This window comes from Arachis ipaensis, chromosome B4, assembly GCF_059453495.1.
Source record: "Arachis ipaensis isolate K30076 ecotype BB chromosome B4, ASM5945349v1, whole genome shotgun sequence".
Classification (NCBI taxonomy): domain Eukaryota; kingdom Viridiplantae; phylum Streptophyta; class Magnoliopsida; order Fabales; family Fabaceae; genus Arachis; species Arachis ipaensis.
Genome location: NC_142439.1, coordinates 1,404,836 through 1,425,148, shown reverse-complemented (window position 1 = coordinate 1,425,148; position 20,313 = coordinate 1,404,836). Strand labels below are relative to the sequence as shown.

Here is a 20,313-nt window from a genome sequence, read left to right as displayed (position 1 = left end):
TATAGAGACCTAATTAAAAATTTCACAAAACTATAGGGACAAAGTAATTAAACCTAAAAAAAAAAATAATAATCTATAATTTTATCAAAATTTTAAGATTTTTAGAGTGTGTTTGGAAAGCATTCAAATGAGAAAAGAATTCTATTTCTTTTAAAAAATGAATTCTAACTCTATTTCATATTCAAATTTATAATTTGAAACAATTAATTGCAAGAATGAAATGAATTGTATGTTCTTTATATTTTATTTTTGGTTTTTTATTTGTCTTTATTTATTTATTTATTAAGAATAATTTTGACATTTCAATCTTTAATAACGATGGAATTACAAATCAGATTTTTTTTAGTCTAATTTAGTTTGAACACTAATATGAAAATTAAAATTCTCTTTGAGAATTGAAAATTATATTTTTATTATATTTTAAACTAAAAAAAAAACTTTATGAGAACTCTATTTTTAAAGTATTCCAAATACACTTTTAGTGATATTAAAAACATCTGAAATTATTCTTTATCAAAATAATTTTTAACTATTTTATTTCAAATAAATTCATTATCAAAATTCTATTGGTAATTCGAATTTAAGTAAGGCCAAAGGTATGACAAAGTTATAAATTTTTAACAAAAATTTTAATAACTAATATTAAAATTATACTTATTTATTATTTGATAATATTTTTAATTTGATTATATTTTTCTTTTTATTTTTAAATTAAAAAATACTGCTAATGTGAGTTTAATTATAAATATATTTTGTAAGTGTTTTTAAAATTTGAAAGTTATGATAAATGAACAAATTGAGATTTAGGGTTTTACTCCATTGTGTGAGAAGCGGCAAAGCCATACAACACTTAAACGACCCCTACGCTGCAGTGTGCAGAGTGAGTGAGGAAGAAAGAAAGCAAAGCAAATGGATTCATTCTCAAGTCCTTCGCCTGGATCGTCGCAGCAAATGTCGGCGCAAGACCTCAAGAAACAGCTCCAGAGCCAGCTCGCCTTGGAATATGCTCAGCAATTTCTCGAGGTACATATCTTTCCTTTCATTCATGAAGGCATTGCCATTGTTTCTTGAATCTTGCTTGATCTGGATCAACTTGTATAGCGTAGTGATTATTTTGTTTTATCTTTCGTGGATATTTATCTTCACTGCTTCTAACTTCAGCTGTAAAGTTCAAAAACAAGGGGGGGGGGGGGGGAATAGGAATCGAGCACGGTACCCGAGGCTGAGATGAGATGCAACAGATTTTAATCACCAGGAATGCGAGAGAGTCATCAGAATTTATTGTTTTTGACAAGTTAGCAATTAATGTTTAAAAGTACAGGATAAAGTATGATGTTAGATTATTAGACTAAAGAAACTAGACTAAAAGAATTGAGTTGATCGCTAAGTGATAACTAAAGAATAAATGATCATTTGTACCCTGAAAGATGAAAACGCTGACATATGTACCCATACTAAATCGAAACTAAACTTGTATCCACGCAAGATGTCTTCCGTGTGACAAAAGTATCCTGTTTTTGGAAGGTTGGAGTGCCACGCAAGGTACTTTTGTCACACGGAAGGCATCTTGCGTGGTTACAAGTTTAGTTTCGATCTAGTGTGGGTACATATGTCAGTGTTTTCATCTTTTATGGATACAAATGGTCATTTATTCAATAACTAAAATCAATAAATTCTGATGACTGTTTAGCACTTCTCTTTTAACCACTAATCTGTGGTTTACTGGTTTCAACTGCAAGGTTCACTTTTATTTAACAACCTATTTTCATTTTTGGGTAAGGGGTTTGTGTGCCTGATTTCTCAACAAATTAATAAAAATAATTTCAATCAGAGGAACTCTGCACAAAATATAGGTCCTGAATTTGCCAAAATAAACCTGCTTGTGCAGTATAGGTATCATGCTGGTTGATAATTTTCACAATTTGTCCTTTTGGTATTTTACCTTGCGTCAGAACTATAGTCTTATTGACAAATCATCTTGAATTTAAACAATTCCTACAGTCTTATTGTACTTATTTTAACTGTTATGTATTAAAATAAAGTATTATCAATGTGCTGTCTATAAAGGAGAATGTCGATGAGCAATTGGTCCGAAAGTCTACAAGAACTGAGCTCTAAATATGTTATTTCTTTGCCTGTAAAAACCAGAATGGTTTGTCCATTTATTTTCTTGTTTGTGTAGATTTTATAGAAAATTGAAAGGAGTTAGGAAATTCACGAAGGTTTGTTCATCATGTAGAAAGAGATGCAGTAACACGTCATCATTGAAGTTATCCTTTTGCACGTATCATCGTTGATGATACGAGCTGGATGTTCAATGTTATGAAATACTGAAATGTCTCATGATGCAATTGATTTCCTCTATATGTTCAAGCGATTGTCCCAGCCACTTACATATATTATTGCAAAACTGTTGTATCACACAAAATGAAATATCGTAGCAATAGCCTGGGTATGGGGCAATACTGGTTATGGCATATTAGAATGTTGATTTTGTTCGGTTAGGCTGTTGTTGTTATTGTTTGTTTTTTTTTCTTTTCTTGGGAGCTGGTTTGGTTGGTCTTGTTTGATATGTGGATTCAGCTATTCACATGGTAACTTGTTTTTTTGTAAGCAGACAGTGAGAGGAAAGTGTTTTGAGAAGTGCATCACAAAACCAGGCTCAAGTCTCAGCGGGAGCGAAAGCAGTTGCATCTCTAGGTGTGTCGACCGATACATCGAGGCCACTGGCATAATTAGCAAGGCGTTATTTGGAGGGTCACAACATTGACGCCACAACCATTAGTAGAGGTCACCATGAAATTTGCATCTACATTGTTGAATCTTTAAGTTGCTCAACTTGAACTAGTTAGTGGCGTTGGAGAATATTTGCTTGGTGTTTTTCTCCTTGATACCAAGACGATTATGTGCTTATTTTTTTGGTTATCCAAATAGCTGAGATTAACGGTTATTTTCAACAGTTTCATACTTGTTTTTTTCTTATATCATTTAACTTTACAAGTCTTTTAATAAGAAGATACATCATTGAAATGAAGTATTCTGTATCTATTCGTTTGATTGTAAAAGGGTATATGCGAAGATGGTTTATTCTTTCGAGAAAACATACAGCTCTAGAGAAGACATGGAGCGTTGTTATAATTTTAACGTTTGAACGCGAAAAAAGACAGATCACATTACATTATATTAAAGATTATTCATTTGAGAATTTTTTATTTCGTTACCTACATTATATACTAGGGGTGTTCATGATTCAATTCGAACACAATTGATCATCGGAACCAAAAACATAAAAAATCGAACAAACTGAAAAAATAAAATTTTGTAGTTTTTTGTTCGGTTTGGTATGGTTTTTGATTTTGACACTAAAAATTTGAACCAAACCAAACCGATATATATATCTGCATGAGTTAATTTTACAAAAACATCTTCTACTTAACCTAAACCCTAATATACCTAAGAGTGTTCAAATCCTTACCTAAGAGTGTTCAAATCCAAACCAATTCAAATTCAATCACTCATTCAATCCAATTCAAATCGAAAATCGATTAAATCCGCACTAAAGAGGGTATTTGTCTATTTGAATAGAATTTGGCGTCAAAATTGCTCTTTCCTGATAGAACAACTTCCCCTTCTTTAAAGAATAGCTTGGAAAATCCCCAAAATTCTACTGCAGGACAACTATTATTTTCTGCAGCTTTGAATCTTCCCGTATCTCAGCATCAACATTTTCCCACAGATTCACATGCACTACCGAAACAACATTGGCCATCATCTGTCGCGACTCGTGAAAGAGCATCTATGACCTTATTTTCCAGCATCTATGCCCAAAAGCTTTGTTGTCCACTTAAAGATGAGTCGGATCCAACACTCACTGATCCGTGAAGAATTTCAAACTCCTCTAATCCGTAAGCACCGGGAAGCGGCTTCCCATCAAGTAGTGTCACCATTTCTGGACAACAAGCACCATTGCTATTAATTCCCTCTCATAAGCAGATTTTTAGCAAGCTCCTGGGGACAAAGCTTGACTTAGAAATCCAATTGGACACCCTTGTTGAGATAACACAGCCCGCCACCCTTTGGTTGCGGCGTTGGTCTCGATAACAAACTCTTTTGAGGAATCTGGAATAACCAAAGTGGGAAGTGTTCCCATGAGGGCTTTATGTTTTTGAAAAGCCTCCATAGCTCGATCATTCCATTCAAAAGCATTCTTCCTTGTCAAATCTGTCAATGGTTTAGTAATTGTGCCATACCCTTGCACAAACCGACAATAGTACCCCATGAGGCTTAAAACCCCTGTAACATAAGGGCTCATACTAGGCCAGATGATTCCCAAAGCCAACATTTCCGAAACCATTTCCTCAATCACCGCTTTTTGGTGTTGTGGAAAGTGGTAAGGCCTAATGTTAGGACTGCAGACCCATCCTTTAAAGGAATAGCGTGATCATGCGACCGATACAGCAGTAAACCTAGTAGGGATTGAAAGACTACCTCATGAGCGTCCAACACCGTTGTATCAACTGTGGAACACTTGTGACCGAGGTCGAGTGAAAACTTAAATCCCCATAATACAATTCCGTATCACCCTTCAAGGTTAAAGCCTCCACACCCTTGAGTATCTCAATGAGTCCTTAAAATTGGCTCAAATGACTCCGAGCTTATCTAGCCACGCCAACCCCAAAACCAACTCAGCCTCATCGATGGGGAATAGGTAGAAATCCTCAGTTCTGGACATCCCCTGGAAGCTCAGTGTAACCCCCTTGCATTTGCCTTGTCCCCTCGAATAGCGCCAATCTGCCACTGGGATTTCTGGTGCTACAAAGTTGTCTGAGGTGCCACAATCCACCATCACCCGCACACGACGTCCCTGCATCTCGGCTCACGCTTTGACTGACCTATGTGGCAGTTAGAGCATGAAAGTTTGAGCTCCAATTGCTCTACTGCCTCCAGAACGGCTTCGTGCTCTAACCAATCTCCTTCCTCATTCCTCAACCTCAGGTTCCATAATCAACAACTTGAATTCCTTGTTCTTGAACACATATCCTGCTGAGTATGGTTCATCGTAGAAGAAGCATTCGCCTCGTACACATTTAGCTTTGTAGTCCTCATTGCTAAGGTGCGGCGCTCCCCGCTGTTTCGGAGGCTCCATCCCTGACTCTGCACTCTTGCTTGCCGGACCTGTCGCCGCCGCTATGAGAACCAACCATTTAGGAATGAAGTTTTGTGTCACAGGCTTACCAACTGTGGAGGGAGTTCTTCCTCTCCCGTTCTAACAGTTTTAACAGAAAATTCACAAAACTAAAACCAACTAATCAACTAGTATTTATAGGCAACTGTTAGGACTAAGAACTATTGCCGGGGGCGGAGCTAGAAAATTTTTTAGGAGGGGCCAACATGAAAAATATAAGTTAAGAAGAGAGAAAAATTACAAAGTTAAAAGGGGACCAAACTGAAAAATTAGAGACTTATACGTACAAATTATTTTTTTTTTTTTGGGGGGGGGGGGGGGGCATTGCCCCCCTTCCCTCTAACGTGGCTCCGCCACTGACTATTGCCCTTATGCCTGCTAGTGCAGCTCAAAGGAAACAACTAAAACCCAGCAAGCAGACTACTTACCTTTCCTCTTGTAACTAAACCAAATCTGTTTCTATTAGGCTGAATAAAAATAAGAATGAAATAGTAAGATGAATGTAATGAAACAACATAAATAGCGTATATAATAATGAGAAAACATATATAACATAGAGAAGACAACTGCAAAATTATATAGGGGTGAAAGGCTTTATTTTATAGATAATAAAGAAGGCAATAAGGAAACCTTAAGAGTCTATTTAAATTATCGTTTTTATTTTCAGTGTTTCTGCTATTAGGATTTTTCTTGGAAGAACAAGAAAGATAAAACAATGAAAATAATAATGAATTAAAATATTAAAAATGTGTAGGCATCATACGCATACATGTAAAAGGCATGAATATACACATTTTTGTCAAATAACTATTGCTATCCAAATTAGAGATTGTTTTGAGAATACTTTTACATGGTTTTCACCGAACTATTCATGACCAAGACTCATTCACATCCTCGGATTCTTCAAACAGATGAGAATGAGATCTTTGGCATCAAATCATTTTCAATCAAACTCAGCTCAATACAAGTATCATGCCAGTGATTGACGAAAGCTTTTCCAAATTTAACTATATAACGAGGGCATACATTTAAGTAATACAAAATAATAAAAACCACTTGATGTTTTCTTTGTTGTTCTCAAAGAAAGAAAGAAAGACAGTGTACAGGAACAACCTAAGAATTCTCAAACTCTTAGCCAAAAATAAGATCTTATTACACAAGTTCCTTTTTTTTGGGTTCAAGAACAGGAGGATCAACATCAATTCCCATATTTGCTGCAGTGCCTGCTATTATTCTCATAGCAGATTCAATAGTCGAGCAATTCAAGTCTGGCAACTTTTCAGTAGCAATTGCTCGCAATTGGTCAATCGTGATCTTACCTACTTTTTGCATCTGCGGGTCTTTCGAACCCTTTTCCACTCCTATAAAATCAATTCATACATTCAAAAGCAAGGACACAGATCTCATCAGAAGAATGATAATCTTGTAAAGACCACAGAAACATATCTGTATCTGCAGTAATTTGTTCATGGTAGAACATAGATAGACAAGTTTCTCGAAAATTGAACTTCAGTTAGCAACCGAGAGCTAGCATATTACCCTTACAATCATTTTCCAATCTAGCTTGTATAAGAAATTGAAATTCAAAACAAATGGCACCCATAAAAATTCATGCTTCCTGACCCTTCAAAATTCATATGCAATCTCAAACATTATTATGAATACCTAACGTATATAATCTATCACTTAATTTTCAGATGGTCACTAATCAAATTTAGTGAAATGAAAGCATCCCACCATTTAGCTTACTCCAATAATGCTTAATTCGCAATTTAAGATTACATAATCAAATTTAAGAAAGAAAAATGTTGTGAAACGTATGGTACTTTTAGGTAGCGTTTGGTGGAGAGACAGAGACGGAAAATTGAGACTGAGAGACAGAGACTAAGAGACAGAGATTAAAATAAATCTCAGTATTCTGTTTGGTGGAAAGTGGGAGACAGAAATTGAAAGAATGAAATTCTAATTTAATTTGTACAAAGGATAAAATTGAAATTAATTAATTGAAATGAAGGTATTTTAGGTATAAAATGTTATTAAAGTTTCGGTCTCCATCTCTAAAAATCCACTTTTTGGAGGTAGACACAGAAATTTTAGTACTAGTCTCTAAACCAACAAATATGATACTCTCAATCTCCCGGTTTGTACCTTAAAACAAACGCTGCTTATGTTACAACAATTCTGAAACAAATTGAAACAGAACATGAAGCATAACATCAAACACCTTGGAGGCAAAAAAAGAAGAAGAAAAAAAAAAAACATACCGGCAGCCTTAAGTAGTAGAACCGAAGCAGGTGGAGTCTTCAATATGAAAGTAAAGCTCTTATCCTGGAGAAGGAAAATGAAAAATATTAATGTCAAAGAAAAAAGAAGAAGAAGAAGGGGGAAGGAAATGAAAGAGTAAAGAGCGCACATCAAATACTGTGATTTCGACAGGAATGACATAACCGGCCTTGTCGGCAGTCCTGGCATTGTAATCCTTACAAAAAGCCATAATATTGACACCCTTTGAACCGAGAGCCGGTCCAACCGGAGGAGCAGGAGTGGCTTTCCCAGCTTCCAGAGCCAACTTTATGATTCCCACAACTGCAACACCCAAAGCATGAGTGAATTCTGCTTAGAGGAAATGAAAGTGAAGGTAGTATGTTACCTTTCTTGGCTTTGGCACCGGGCTTAGGGGGAGCCATGGCAATGACATTGAAGCGTCGTCTATGTGGAAGAGGGCTTTTGGTTTTAGTGAACGGGAGAGAGATGTTGGTTTGGGGGGTTAGGGAAAATTTGACGGGAACAGAAAAGAGAGAAGAAGAAGAAGAGGAACAGAGTGAAGGGGAGGTGAAGACGGTGGTTAAAGCCATTGGCAGAGTTGAAGCTGCTATCCCAACAGCTTGGCACACTCCCTCAGGTTTGGATAAAAATCCCCTATCCTTTTGTTTTAACTTAAAATTGAAAAGGTGAACCCCTTTGCGCCTTCAGTGTAAATAATAATAATAATAATAATAATAATAATAATAATAAATAATTTATTAATATAAATATCAATTCAATATTCAAAAAAATTCGACACTAATAAAATGGTACTTAAAAAATGTTATTGACAAAAGAATATTTAAAAAAAATTAATTTTAACAAAAATGACCAACTGTCAATTAAATTTCCTGAAGTTAAGGTTAAATATATCAATTAATAATTATTATAATTATAAAAATTATTCATATTTTTAATTTTTATAATTTTAAAAATACTCTAGTTTCAAATTTTTAAAATTCTAATTTTTTTAAAAAAAAAAGATAAATAGATCATTGACATTTTGATCTACAAACATTTAAGTTTGTGAGGATTTGAAAATACATTTAAGTTCCTAATCTTTTCAAAACCTAGACATATTGATTTCTCATGTTCACTTGGGTCTGTCAGACTCAACGGAAAAATCAAACGTGATTCCCGTTGTACTGACCTGGTTGATACGGATGCACACGTGAGAGAATGTTTAAAATTGGACAAATTAGACTTAGGGATCGATATGTCCAGATTTTAAATAGGTTAGGGAGTTAAATGTATTTTTAAATCCTTATGGACCTAAATATCCGTGGACCGAAAAATTAGGGATCGATTTGTCCTTTTCTCTTTTTTTTCACCAATGTTTTCTTGTTCTTCCCCAATAAACTCCTCCTCATTTTCGTTTGTCGTCGCCTCTACCTTCCTCTTCCTTTTTCTTCTGACCAATCTCCAACTCTGCCTCACTTCAACGGCATCGCCCTCCTTCTTCTTCTCTCTCTTTTCTCACATGGCTGTCATTGATTTCTCTGAACTCTAAATCTTGGACGATGTCAAACTCTACTGCAAAGAGGTGGTTAAAAAAGTTGCCAACTAATTCGTTTGTGCTATTTTTGCAGAAGGAAGATGAGAAAATGAGGGTTCGCACGAGGTTTTCGATGAGGGACTGGTGTGGGAGTTGAGGGAGGAGGGTGGATGATGAATGGCACCATTTTAAGATAGTGGATGTGAGGGTGAGGTTGGGGATCACGGTGAAGAAATCAGGGATGGTTTCATCAAAAAAGGCTAAAGTTGACATATTTGCATGATTGTATAGATGTTAGTTCGAAGGAGTGATCAGAAGACATGATTACAAGGTCAACCATTAGAGTACTAGAGATTGGGTAGATGAACTCTTCCGGCGTTAAGAGTTTGGGTGGATTTTGATGATGACAGTGATTTTTGGAGTGAGAAGAAGTTTTTCTATTTTAGTTTTAGTGTGTTGTTTTTCTTTTTTTTTTTTTTTTTTGTTGTGATGGTGGACTATGAACTTTAGGATTTGTTGAATCTCTATTTTTAGTTTGTTAATAACTTTAGAGAGGAAGTGTGAGTATGAAATTGCTGAATTGGTGTTGTTAAAGTGAGAAATTTAAAGAAAATATAAATTTCATATTTCATGATTTTAAAACTTTCGAGAATTAGGGAGAGAAGTAAGGAAATAATAACAACATGATAGGGGCAAGTTTTGATTTTTGAGGAAGGAATTGAATGAATTGATTGAGTTTGGGTGAAAGAATGAGATGGAAGTGGAGGTAATACTCAAATTGGTCCCTGAAATTTGACCCTCGACTCAATTTAGCTCTCAAGGTTTTAACTGACTTTAATTGTACCATAAAATTTTGACCCACGCCTCAATTTGGCCCTTATATCGTTTTTCATCACCGGAGAGTTGACCTGACAATTTTAAATGACACCTGGCAGTCTCAAAATGACATCGTTTTACTGTTGGCGCCGAAATCTTTAGAAACGACGTCGTTGGCATGAGAAAGGGGTTAAATGAAAATCCAAACATTAAACACTTCAAAAGTGAAACCCAATTGACCTTTTCTCTTCCTCCTCTTCCCCTCATAAATGTTCCCGTCAGAGAAGCACCATGGGTGTCGCAGTAATGGAGGTTTAAAGCTTTTCTTACTTGTTTCACTCCCATTGTGAAGATTAATTACCTGGGAGTCACCATCTCTTCAAAAACAGGTTAGTAACAAAATCGTTGCTCTCAACTACCATGCTCTGTTTTTCTCAAAATGTTGGTTGTGGGTTGTTTTTCATTTTTTTCACTCTACTTCATCTGTGAAACTTTGGGAGAATGTGGTTGATTATGGTTGTTGATGATGATAGAGTTTTTGTATGTTAGGGTTTAATTTTTTTTGCATGTATGTGGCTGTGATCAACTGAATCGTTCAATTCTTTGTCCGTTTGAGTAGTCTTTGATTCTTCATATTCCATTTTAAAATAACAATTTTACTCCTTCATATCCCATTTTAATTTAATTGTTGATTGGGTAATTTCTTGTAAAAATAAAGTATTTTCTGTGCTGAACATCGTCTATCGTCTGCATCAATGACCACCATGAGTGTTTTATTATACATCTGAAATTAAGTGATAATCATGAACTGAACTACTTGATTTTCCTTAGACATTGACATTAGTACTATGGCTTGGAGGTGTCGTAGATGATCATATTCAAGATTTTAGTGCATTTTGAGCATTGTGGTGTTATATCTAATCAGCGGGTGGTTAAAAAAATTAAAACCATGTCACGTCATTTTGGCCTGGGAACAATTATATATGTATTCAGATACTTGTGACTGTTAGTTATGTAATTGATTGTGTGAAGATTTTAACTTCTTTGTTCTACTTTGGCAATCAGTTGTGAAAATTTTTTACCCTTTTATTCTCTTCTTTTTTTCTAGATAGGACAATGAGTTTTTCTTATTTGCTTTTTCACTTGAAGTTTGAAAATAATGCTTATTGGTTTTAACAATAATTAAAGCGCAGATCAAGCTGGTATATTTTGTTGAAGGTTTTCTTGTTTATTATTATTATTATCATGGTTAAAGATCCCTAGTCTCCTAGTCCCTATTCATTCTGGCCATTCTTCCCACTAAAGGGATTGTACTTGTTTCATTATATTCTGTGAAGTATCGGCAATATTGGCTAGTGTTGTATGGCATAATAGTTTCATACTTGAGCCAGAGTTGAATTTACTTTGATTAGCAAAGTTGTAATTATATCCAAATATTGTTGATTTTACTTGCTTTATTCTTTCATGTTTCATGATTAAGGATTGCATGAGACAGATTGAAATTAAACTAAACACCTTTAACAAAATATTCATGTTTTAATTCTTCTTTTTTTTAATGATAGCCAAAACACTTTTAATTGATTAATTTGTTTAATATATTAGAACTAAGCCCCAACTGAATTGTCTGTAATCTGAATTACTATTTTCAATTTATTGAAGTTAGTGTTGTTTTTAATCATTGTGTCTCCTGAATCTTATTTATAGATGGATGAAGGTATAACGATTGTGTATCATCATGGAGGCAGTTTTGTCACCAAACCAAATGGCAATTTGGTTTATGACAATGATCACACTGATGAGTTGACTGGGCTGGATGATGATGTATTAGATGTATTTTCACTGAGAGACTACTACAAGGTCCTAGGTTATGATAACATGGTTGAGTGTTGGTGGCTTGTTCCTGGTAGACCTATGAAGAGTGGACTGCGAGCACTAAGTCATGACAAAGAGCTAGTAGAGATGTGCTTCTATGCAAAGAACAATGGGGGAAGAGTGCACATATACTATGAGCATGGAGTTTCCCAACCCATGGTAGAGGAAGAAGCACCTGAATTGATAGAGCTAACACCCAATGCTACTGGTGTAGAAAACGATGTCAAAGGGACCACACCTAGCCCAAAGAATGATACACCAACCATTCCATCCCATATCAAATCACCCATCAACAGCACAAGTGAAGGCCCTTCTAACGCATCATCCAAGTCCCTACCTGCATCTGCTTCCACCCCCCTGTTGAAGGAGATACCCCAACCAAAACCAGCACCTAAACTCATACCTAAGCCCAGGCCAGCAACTAAGGAGAAACCTAAGCATACACCTAAGCCCAAACCTGCACCTAAGGAAACACCTAAGCCCATACCCAAACCAGGACCTAAGCCCAAGTCCACATCCAAACCAGCACCTCAACCCAATCTCACATCAAATACAACTAAGTCCACACCCAAGTCCGGGTCCAAACCCAATCCAACACCCAAATCAGCATCCAAGCCCAATCCAACACCCAAATCAGCCCCCAAATCTAAAGCCACTTCATCCAAATCAATTCATACTGCAACAAAATCCTCTGCCAGACTAAAAGGAAGAGTAGTGAGACAAAAACAAGATACTGGCAGCAAGAAAACCTATGTAAGTCTCGATGACAGCAATTGCAGTGACAGTGACTCACATGACTTGTACGAATCTGCAAAAGACAGTCTATACAAGCCTGGACCACAAGATAGTTCTATTGAATCAGATATTGAAGGTGGTCTTTCGCCAGGTAGGTTGAGGGAATTTAAGTTGAAGCATGATCCAGGTGCTGCCTGGAAGAAGGGCAAGGAAAAAAATAGTAGAGGAAGATGACGGTCTGGTTGTGGAGAATTCTGATGAAGAAGTAGATTGGGTGCAAGTGCTGGGCAACAGAGAAAACAACCAAGAATATTATGATGCATATGATCCAATTCACGATGATTCTGATGGAAACGACTCTTGAAAGTCTGAAGAATTGAAAACCCCCCAAACTCAGATGAGGAGTGGAGTAATGATGATCATGCTGATGATGTGCACCCAATCTTCTCCGAGGGTGGCCGATTCGGTGAACTAAAGCTACAAGTTGGACTGAAGTTCAGTAACAAGAATGAATTTATGGATGCTGTGAGAGAATTCACCATTCAAGAGGGTAGGGAGATTAAATTTAGAAGGAATGAGAGTTACAGAGTCAGAGCTATTTGCAAGTGGACAATTGGAGAAGATGAGGCTATGGTTAGATGTCCATGGGTTGCTTATGCATCCAGGGATTCTGAGGAGACATGCTGGCAATTAAAAACATTTAAGAATGAACACATATATCTTAGGGTGAGCAAAAACAGGGCAGCCAACAGGAGATGGCTTGCTGGCAAGTTGGTAAAGAAATTGAGGAGGTATCCGAGCTTAAAGCACAGTGAGGCTAAAGCATATTTCAGGAGAAGGTGTGACCTGGACCTAAACAAATCATCACTAACCAGAGCTTTAATGGACGCAAGAAATATTGTTTACGGTGATGCAACTGCCCAGTATGATTTGGTTAGAGATTATGCAGAAACTCTACTCAAGAGTAATCCTGGTTCAACAATAAAGATTGGTACATATCTTCAAGGGGATGATCCTATATTTGAAAAAATGTATGTATGAGAGGTGGTTTTTGGACCTGCTGCTTGATGACTTGGGTGACTACATGGCTAACAAATGGGCTTTTATGTCAGACATGCAAAAGGTAAATGAGTAAATGTATTTGTATAATCAATTTATACCTGCTGTGAGGACTGTGATTAGTAAATGTATTTGTATAATCAATTCATACAAATGGGATTTTATGTCAGACATGCAAAAGATAAATGAGTAAATGTATTCGTTGCGAGGGTTTGTTTTAGGTCACTTAATATATTTGGGGGTCTGTTTGAGGCACAATAATTGAAATTTTATGTGTTACTGGTTCAGGGTTTGGCTTCAACAGTAAAGGAGCTCATGCCTAATGTACACCATCGATTCTGTGTCTGGCATCTATGGAAGAATTTTAACAAACTGTGGAAAGAGCAGGAGTACAGAGGACTATTATGGGAGTGTGCTAGGGAAACAACTCGCCATGGTTTTGATCAGAAGATGGATAGGTTAAAGAGACTCAACAAGGGATCTTGGGCATATTTGGATAAGTGGCCTAGAGAAGCATGGACTAGGGCATATTTCTGACACGATAAAAAAATTGATAACATTTGTAACAATACTTGCGAGGTTTTTAACTCGAGGATCAAGGAATACAAAGCTAAGCCAATAATCACCTTGTTAGAAGAGGTTCGGATGTTTGCGATGCGGTCCATTGCAAAAAAACAAGGTCAAGTTATCCCACCATGTTGGTAAGCTCCCACCAATCCAACATAGTAGATTGCAGAAAATCCGGAAAGAATCTCAAAAATGGACACCGATCTGGAGTGGAGATGAAGAGTATCAAAGATTTGAGATCCACGGTTGGCCTACCAACATGGCTGCTGACTTAGGAAAGAGCATATGCACTTGTAGGTTTTGACAAATAATAGGTACTGAGGTAGCCAATAATTGCTTATTTCTATTTGTTTGTATCATTTGGTTAAACATAGTTTAGATTAGATAGTGACTGGATACTGTTTAGATTAGATACTGAGGTAGCCAATAATTGATTATTTCTATTTGTTGGATACTGTTTCATAACATCTGTCTTTGTAGGCATGCCGTGTGTCCATGCATGTGCAGCCATTTCCAGGATAAATCGAAATCCTGAGGATTTTTGTCATCATTGGCTGACCATGGAAGCCTATAGAGATACCTACAAGCACTCTCTCAATCCAATACCAGGACAGGATCTTTGGGAGAGAAGTGAACACAATAGGCCTCATGCACCTAAAATGAAGTGAAAGCCAGGGCCAATAACCCAAAAAAGACGGAAGGACGCTGATGAAGAGCCATCTGGTGTTAAGAAGTCAAAAACTGAAACCAAGTTGAAGAGAAAATACAAAGAATTCACATGTACTTACTGTGGTACGAGAGGGCATACAAGGAGGAGTTGCGCTCATAAGAAATCTGATGACCTTGCTAGTGCCCTTGTTAATGCAGCAGCGACTGTTGTTGCAAAAGAAAAGGTTCTAAAGTTGGAGAGACTACAGATCCAGCAAATGCTGCTACTACTGACACCCAAGCTGCTGAGATTAATGAAAATGCTCCATTAGCACCAGGACAAGCTGTTGATGATGCAAATGCTTCAGAGATTGTACTCACCCAACCTACTTACTCACAGCCAGAAAATCAGGAACAGGTAGTGATTGGTTTCTAATAATTGATTAATTATTAATTGGTTTGTATTGGTTTATAAAACACGAGTAAATGTTGGGTAGATCCAATTGATTGATACTATTTGATAATATATTGATTGGCTTTTATTGGGTTGTATTGGTCATTAATTCTGTTAACAATTTCACTAGGTCCCTCCATCAGACCCACCTCCACCTCCACAACAAGTGACAAGGCCTGACAAGCTGCAATCTAAGAAGAAAACAACTTCCAAGGTGGACCCAATGCAAGGAGTAAGTTCTGGGATAACTGCACGCTTGGCAGAGTTTATGACATTCGTCCCCATCTCGGGCTTCAAACCACCAACAACAAAATAGAAAACGATTTGCAATGTTGACTGGAAGTTGTGTAGAACATATTTTGTAGAGAGCATTTGATCAAACTATGCTCTTTTGATATTTTGTTACTATGTTATGTAGAGTAATCTGTTTTGGTTTAGGATATTTTGAAACTATGTTATCTAGGGTATTTAAAGTATGACACAGATACTGCTATTGCTAATGCTGTGATATTGACAATGATTAATGACTATGAATTACTTAATGAATTACTTATTTGTGGCTCCTCTGTCAAGTGCAAGAACCACAAAAGGTTTTATTAGATTTTCTTTTGTCATAACATCTCATCTATTTTTGTTTTCATGGGAACAAAGAAGATAATCATTGAGAGCCGAAGTTATTATTTTGTATTTAATATTTTCACAAATGAACTATACACTTAAATTTATTCACTAATGGAAGTGCATACTACATATATAGTTATTAGAGCCAGCTCCTGATCTTATCTTCATATACAGATTCATAACAGCTTGACCAATTTGATCAAACTATGCTCTTTTGATACTTATTTGGTTATAAGTTATACCTCCTTTTTTATATAATCTCAGTTTTAAAGAATTTTTATAGGATATATCATTACCAAGAGAACATAAAATTCTATTTCTATTTTGTCATTAAATACATAACAATACTTCATTCACATAACTGATATCACAGTTACATATATTTCATCCCACCTAATCCATAAACTACAATCACAATTCTAAAAATAATAACAAACATAAACAACATAATATTCCACATTTTTAATATTCTAATTTCAACTTCAACTGCACTAATTTTTCATCCCAGAGATATTTTCCAATGGTCTTCACTAACTGAACTTTCATTTCTGCCAACTATGGCTTCTTCTTCTTCAACATCTGCCCATTTAAAAAAGTTGCACCATCTCTTACCGATAGTCTACAACACCAAAAATCCAAAAAAAATTGAGAGGAAGAACAACTACAAAACCAACAAGAATTTGAGAAATAAGACACACAATCAACTTGCAACAATTCAACCAACTCACATTATAGTTAGAGCATCCATAGAATGATCTTTCTGGATTGGAATCCGTCCCAGACCACCGAAGAATAGGACGCAATCCACAACCGCACGAATGCGGAACCTTCCCACCTCTGTCACGGTGTGCGTTCTTCACCCAGCCACTATGTGAACGAGCTCTACTAGAGCTACCTGAGCCTTGGCTGCTGCTCCCCAACATTCTTCTCAACTCTTGGAGACACTCTTGCGATTTGGGAAAATTGGGACTTCTAGGTTTTATTTGAAATTTTTAGGGGTTAAATTGATGCCTTCAAATATTTTGCCACGTCATCTAACTGCTAGGGTGCCAGGTGTCAACTAAAATTGCCAAGTCAGCTTTTCGGTGATGGATAATGACAGAAGGGCCAAATTGAGGCATGGGCCAAAATTTCAGGGTACAATTAGAGTTAATTGAAACCTTGAGAGCTAAATTGAGTCGGGGGTCAAATTTCAGGGGCCAATTTGAGTATTAACTCGATGGAAGTGGGTTTTAACCTTTTGGAGTTGGAAGTTGCAAAAGGTTTAGGGTGGTGGGGATGATTAGGATTTTTAGAAAATTGAAATTTGGGTATTTTTAAAATTATAAAAATTAAAAGTATGGTAACTTTTATAATTATCATAATTGTTAACTAACACGTCAGTATTTAATCTTAACTCCAGATAATTTAATTGACGATCAGTCACTTTTGTTAAAATTGATTTTGTCTTAAGAATTTTTTTTGCCAATAATATTTTTCAACTACTATTTTATCAACGGAGTTAAATCTCAAAATAGTCCCTGAACTTGCACTCGAGCCTCAAAGTGATTCCTGAAGTTAATAATTACTCAAATTTATCACTGAAATTGTCCTCCAAAACTCATAGTAGTCCTTAAAATAATTTCCACCCATCCTTGCCATTGGACTGGACCTGAAACGTCGTCGTTTGCTTTCTTTCTTTACCACTCACACCATCATTCATCACACCACCTTCACCTCTCCCCCAACAGCCACCACTCTCGACATCATCATCATCACCACATCAAGAAACCACACTTCACCCTACCATTAACTCTCTCCTTTCTCCTCCTCTTCTTCCTCTCTCTCTCTCTCTCTCTCTCTCTCTCTCTCTCTCTCTCTCTCTCTCTCTCTCTCTCTCTCTCTCTCTCTCTCTGCAACTTCTGATCTATCGATCTATCTTTCTCTATCACCACCATCCCTCATTTTTACCATTACGCCTTTTCCTTGTCCTAAATAGCAAATATCATCAACCTAAACAGCAACAATCACAAGAGAGGGAGAGAGAGAGAAAGAGAGAGAATCGGACCAGAGAAAAAAAGGGGGAGGCACAAGGAGATAGAGAGGAGACAAGAGAAGAGCATAGACGACGAGCAAATCGAGCGACGCCATGGACAAAATCGGGCAAAATTAGCATCATCTCTCTTCGGTAGGAGTCGTGGAGGTCACAAAAATAGAAGGCGGCGGAGCTTCAGGCGGAGATCGATGTAGTAGAGGGGAGGAGGGCAATGCAAAAGAAACATGACGAGACCCAGGACAACAGTGAAATTGTTGAGGTCAGAGTGGAGGAGGAGATAGCAGCGGCAGCCGACGGAGATTTAAACGTCATCGCAACGCCTCACCATCAACCAAGGAGCAGCGTCTAAATTCATCTGAAGCGGAGGGATGTAATATCGAGTTGCAACTAAGGTCCCATCTGGTTGGGTGTGTTTTCGAGACGGAGGCCGACGAGAGCTGGCGACAGAGAGGGTTGAGGAAAGCTTGCCTCTGCCATTGTGAGTGAGAGAGTAGTGTTGAGTGGTGAGTGTGAGAGAGTAGGGTTGGGGAAATTATTTCAGTCCTCTCCAATGACAATGATGGACGGAAATTATTTTAGAGACTACTATAAATTTCGAAGGACAATTTTGAAGACAAATTTAAGTAATTATTAACTTTAAAAATTATTTTAAAACTCAAATATAAGTTTAGGGGCTACTTTAAAATTAACTCTTATCAAGAGTCTGAATCTTTCTGCACTAGATTAGGATTTACCTCATTAATGCTTGGGAATTACTTTTGGCATGCACATATAAATTTAAATGGGAGAATATTGGAAACATCATGGTGCCTCCCAAGTCCCAAGACAAGACAAACAATACAGGATCAATGCACCTGGCATGAAGTTCATGGTTTGAAGTCCGGGTAAGAACTTAAGTCCATTGCTATCGTCCTAAAAGAAGTGATAGAATCCAAATTCTAAGATAATAATTGGATTTAGGATAAAGTATTAAATTGGTTTTTATATTTGGGTGTAATTTTGTTTTGATTTTTAAAGTTTGAAGTGTCTTATTTTTATTCAAAAAAAAGTTTATTTAACTTCAATATAATTCTACCATGAGGTCAAAGTTAAATAAGTAACGGAATGTCCTACATAACAGCAATACAAGAACAAGTTCGATAATTTGGAGAACAAGTACTGGCTCCAGAGGCACAAAATCAACCGTGGATGTGTCAATACATTTATTTATCATTCTCTTTAGTTGTATAGAAAATATTTTATTTAAATTGCAAGAAGAATGATAAATAAATGTATTGATACATTTACAGTTGATTTTGTGTCTCTAGAACTTGTACTTATTTTTCAGATTATCGACATTGTTCTTGTACTGCTGTCATGTAGGACATTCTGTTATTTATTTAACTTTAAACTCACTGTGAGATTATATTGAAACTAAATGAAACTTTATTGAGTTCAAATAGGACACTTTAAATTTTAAAGACTAAAACAGGATTACGTTCAAAACATAGGAGACCAATTTAATACTTTACCCTTGAATTTATTTGTTACATTTTGAGTAAATTTCTCCCACACTTCATGAATTTTTAATTAATTTTAGATTTTATATTTATTTTGAGTATAATTAGTTTTGATATTCAACGGGATTTTAACATGTTTTGTTTGAATTTGGTGATGCAATATATGTACACTGTTAAGATAAGATGCTTCATAAAAAGTTACATAATTAGATTGGAATAAATTTAGAGTTATTGGAAAGGAAAATTTTATATTGATCACTTTGTCTTATCTTCAAAGATTCTAGGTGACATTCAATGACAAAAATTGGTGCTAAAAATGTTTTTAATGATGTCAAATTCTGATTTTTTGGCCTGTGGAATTGAAAGATACCTTGAAAAAAAAAAAAAGGTTACAATGCAAAGCATGAGACTCACTATAAGCATCAACTTATCTGTTTGACATCAAATATTTGGTTTTGGTTTTGGATAAGAGATATAGGCATTCTTCACTGGATATTTGTTAAAATACATAATTACTGGTTCAAGAGAACATCTGATGATGAAAATAAGGCTCAATGTCAACACTGTTTGAAAGTGATCAAGTGCGGGAATGGAACAAGTGCAATGAGATCACATTTAAAAATTTGCATAAGCAATCCCGGTTCAGATAGAGGCAAACGACAGAAAACAGGCACATCGCCTAGCCCAGAAGCACAAGTGGGTAGGTTTGATGCAGAATATGCCCGGAAAAAATTGATATCAATGTTTATTCGCGAGGAGCTTCCTTTTCGATTTGTAGAAAGTCAAGGTTTCAAAGAATATTCGGCGGCTCTGCAACCAGGATTCAACACTCTTTCACGTATTACATTGGCACGTGACATCTTGATGTTCTATGAAACAAAGAAGGTTCAACTTCAAAAATACTTTTCCAAATATGGAGGAAGAGTTTGTCTTACAACTGATAACTGGAGTTCGTGTCAGAATATGGCGTATATGTGTTTGACGGTTCATTTCATTGATGTGGACTGGAAGTTGCAAAAGAAA

The 20,313-nt window shown here is 36.2% G+C and overlaps 3 protein-coding genes across 4 annotated transcripts in view; 1 reads left to right on the top strand and 2 right to left on the bottom strand.

Moving 5' to 3' along the window:
• The window catches only part of LOC107638334 (SH2 domain-containing protein A), a 209,187-nt gene that overhangs the window by 16,105 nt on the left and 172,769 nt on the right, over window positions 1-20,313 (bottom strand). The window lies entirely within an intron of this gene.
• Window positions 799-3,107, top strand: TIM13 (translocase of the inner mitochondrial membrane 13). Its single transcript, XM_016341535.3, has 2 exons — window positions 799-1,023; window positions 2,618-3,107. The coding sequence occupies exons 1-2, from the start codon at window positions 910-912 to the stop codon at window positions 2,768-2,770; spliced, it is 267 nt and encodes an 88-aa protein (XP_016197021.1). The 5' UTR covers window positions 799-909; the 3' UTR covers window positions 2,771-3,107.
• On the bottom strand, window positions 6,168-8,126 carry PRPL11 (plastid ribosomal protein l11). The gene is made up of 4 exons (XM_016341536.3): window positions 7,836-8,126; window positions 7,599-7,771; window positions 7,450-7,513; window positions 6,168-6,546 (listed from the first exon to the last, which is right to left on the bottom strand). Exons 1-4 carry the CDS (start codon window positions 8,038-8,040, stop codon window positions 6,338-6,340), a joined length of 651 nt encoding a protein of 216 aa, XP_016197022.1. The 5' UTR covers window positions 8,041-8,126; the 3' UTR covers window positions 6,168-6,337.

Coding starts and splice junctions, on each gene's coding strand:
- TIM13 (XM_016341535.3), top strand. CDS start 910: ATGGATTCATTCTCAAGTCCTTCGCCTGGATCGTCGCAGCAAATGTCG. Junction 1,024..2,617: donor ATGCTCAGCAATTTCTCGAG/GTACATATCTTT, acceptor TTTTGTAAGCAG/ACAGTGAGAGGAAAGTGTTT.
- PRPL11 (XM_016341536.3), bottom strand. CDS start 8,040: ATGGCTTTAACCACCGTCTTCACCTCCCCTTCACTCTGTTCCTCTTCT. Junction 7,772..7,835: donor CGGTGCCAAAGCCAAGAAAG/GTAACATACTAC, acceptor TGGGTGTTGCAG/TTGTGGGAATCATAAAGTTG. Junction 6,547..7,449: donor TCTACTACTTAAGGCTGCCG/GTATGTTTTTTT, acceptor TTGATTTTATAG/GAGTGGAAAAGGGTTCGAAA.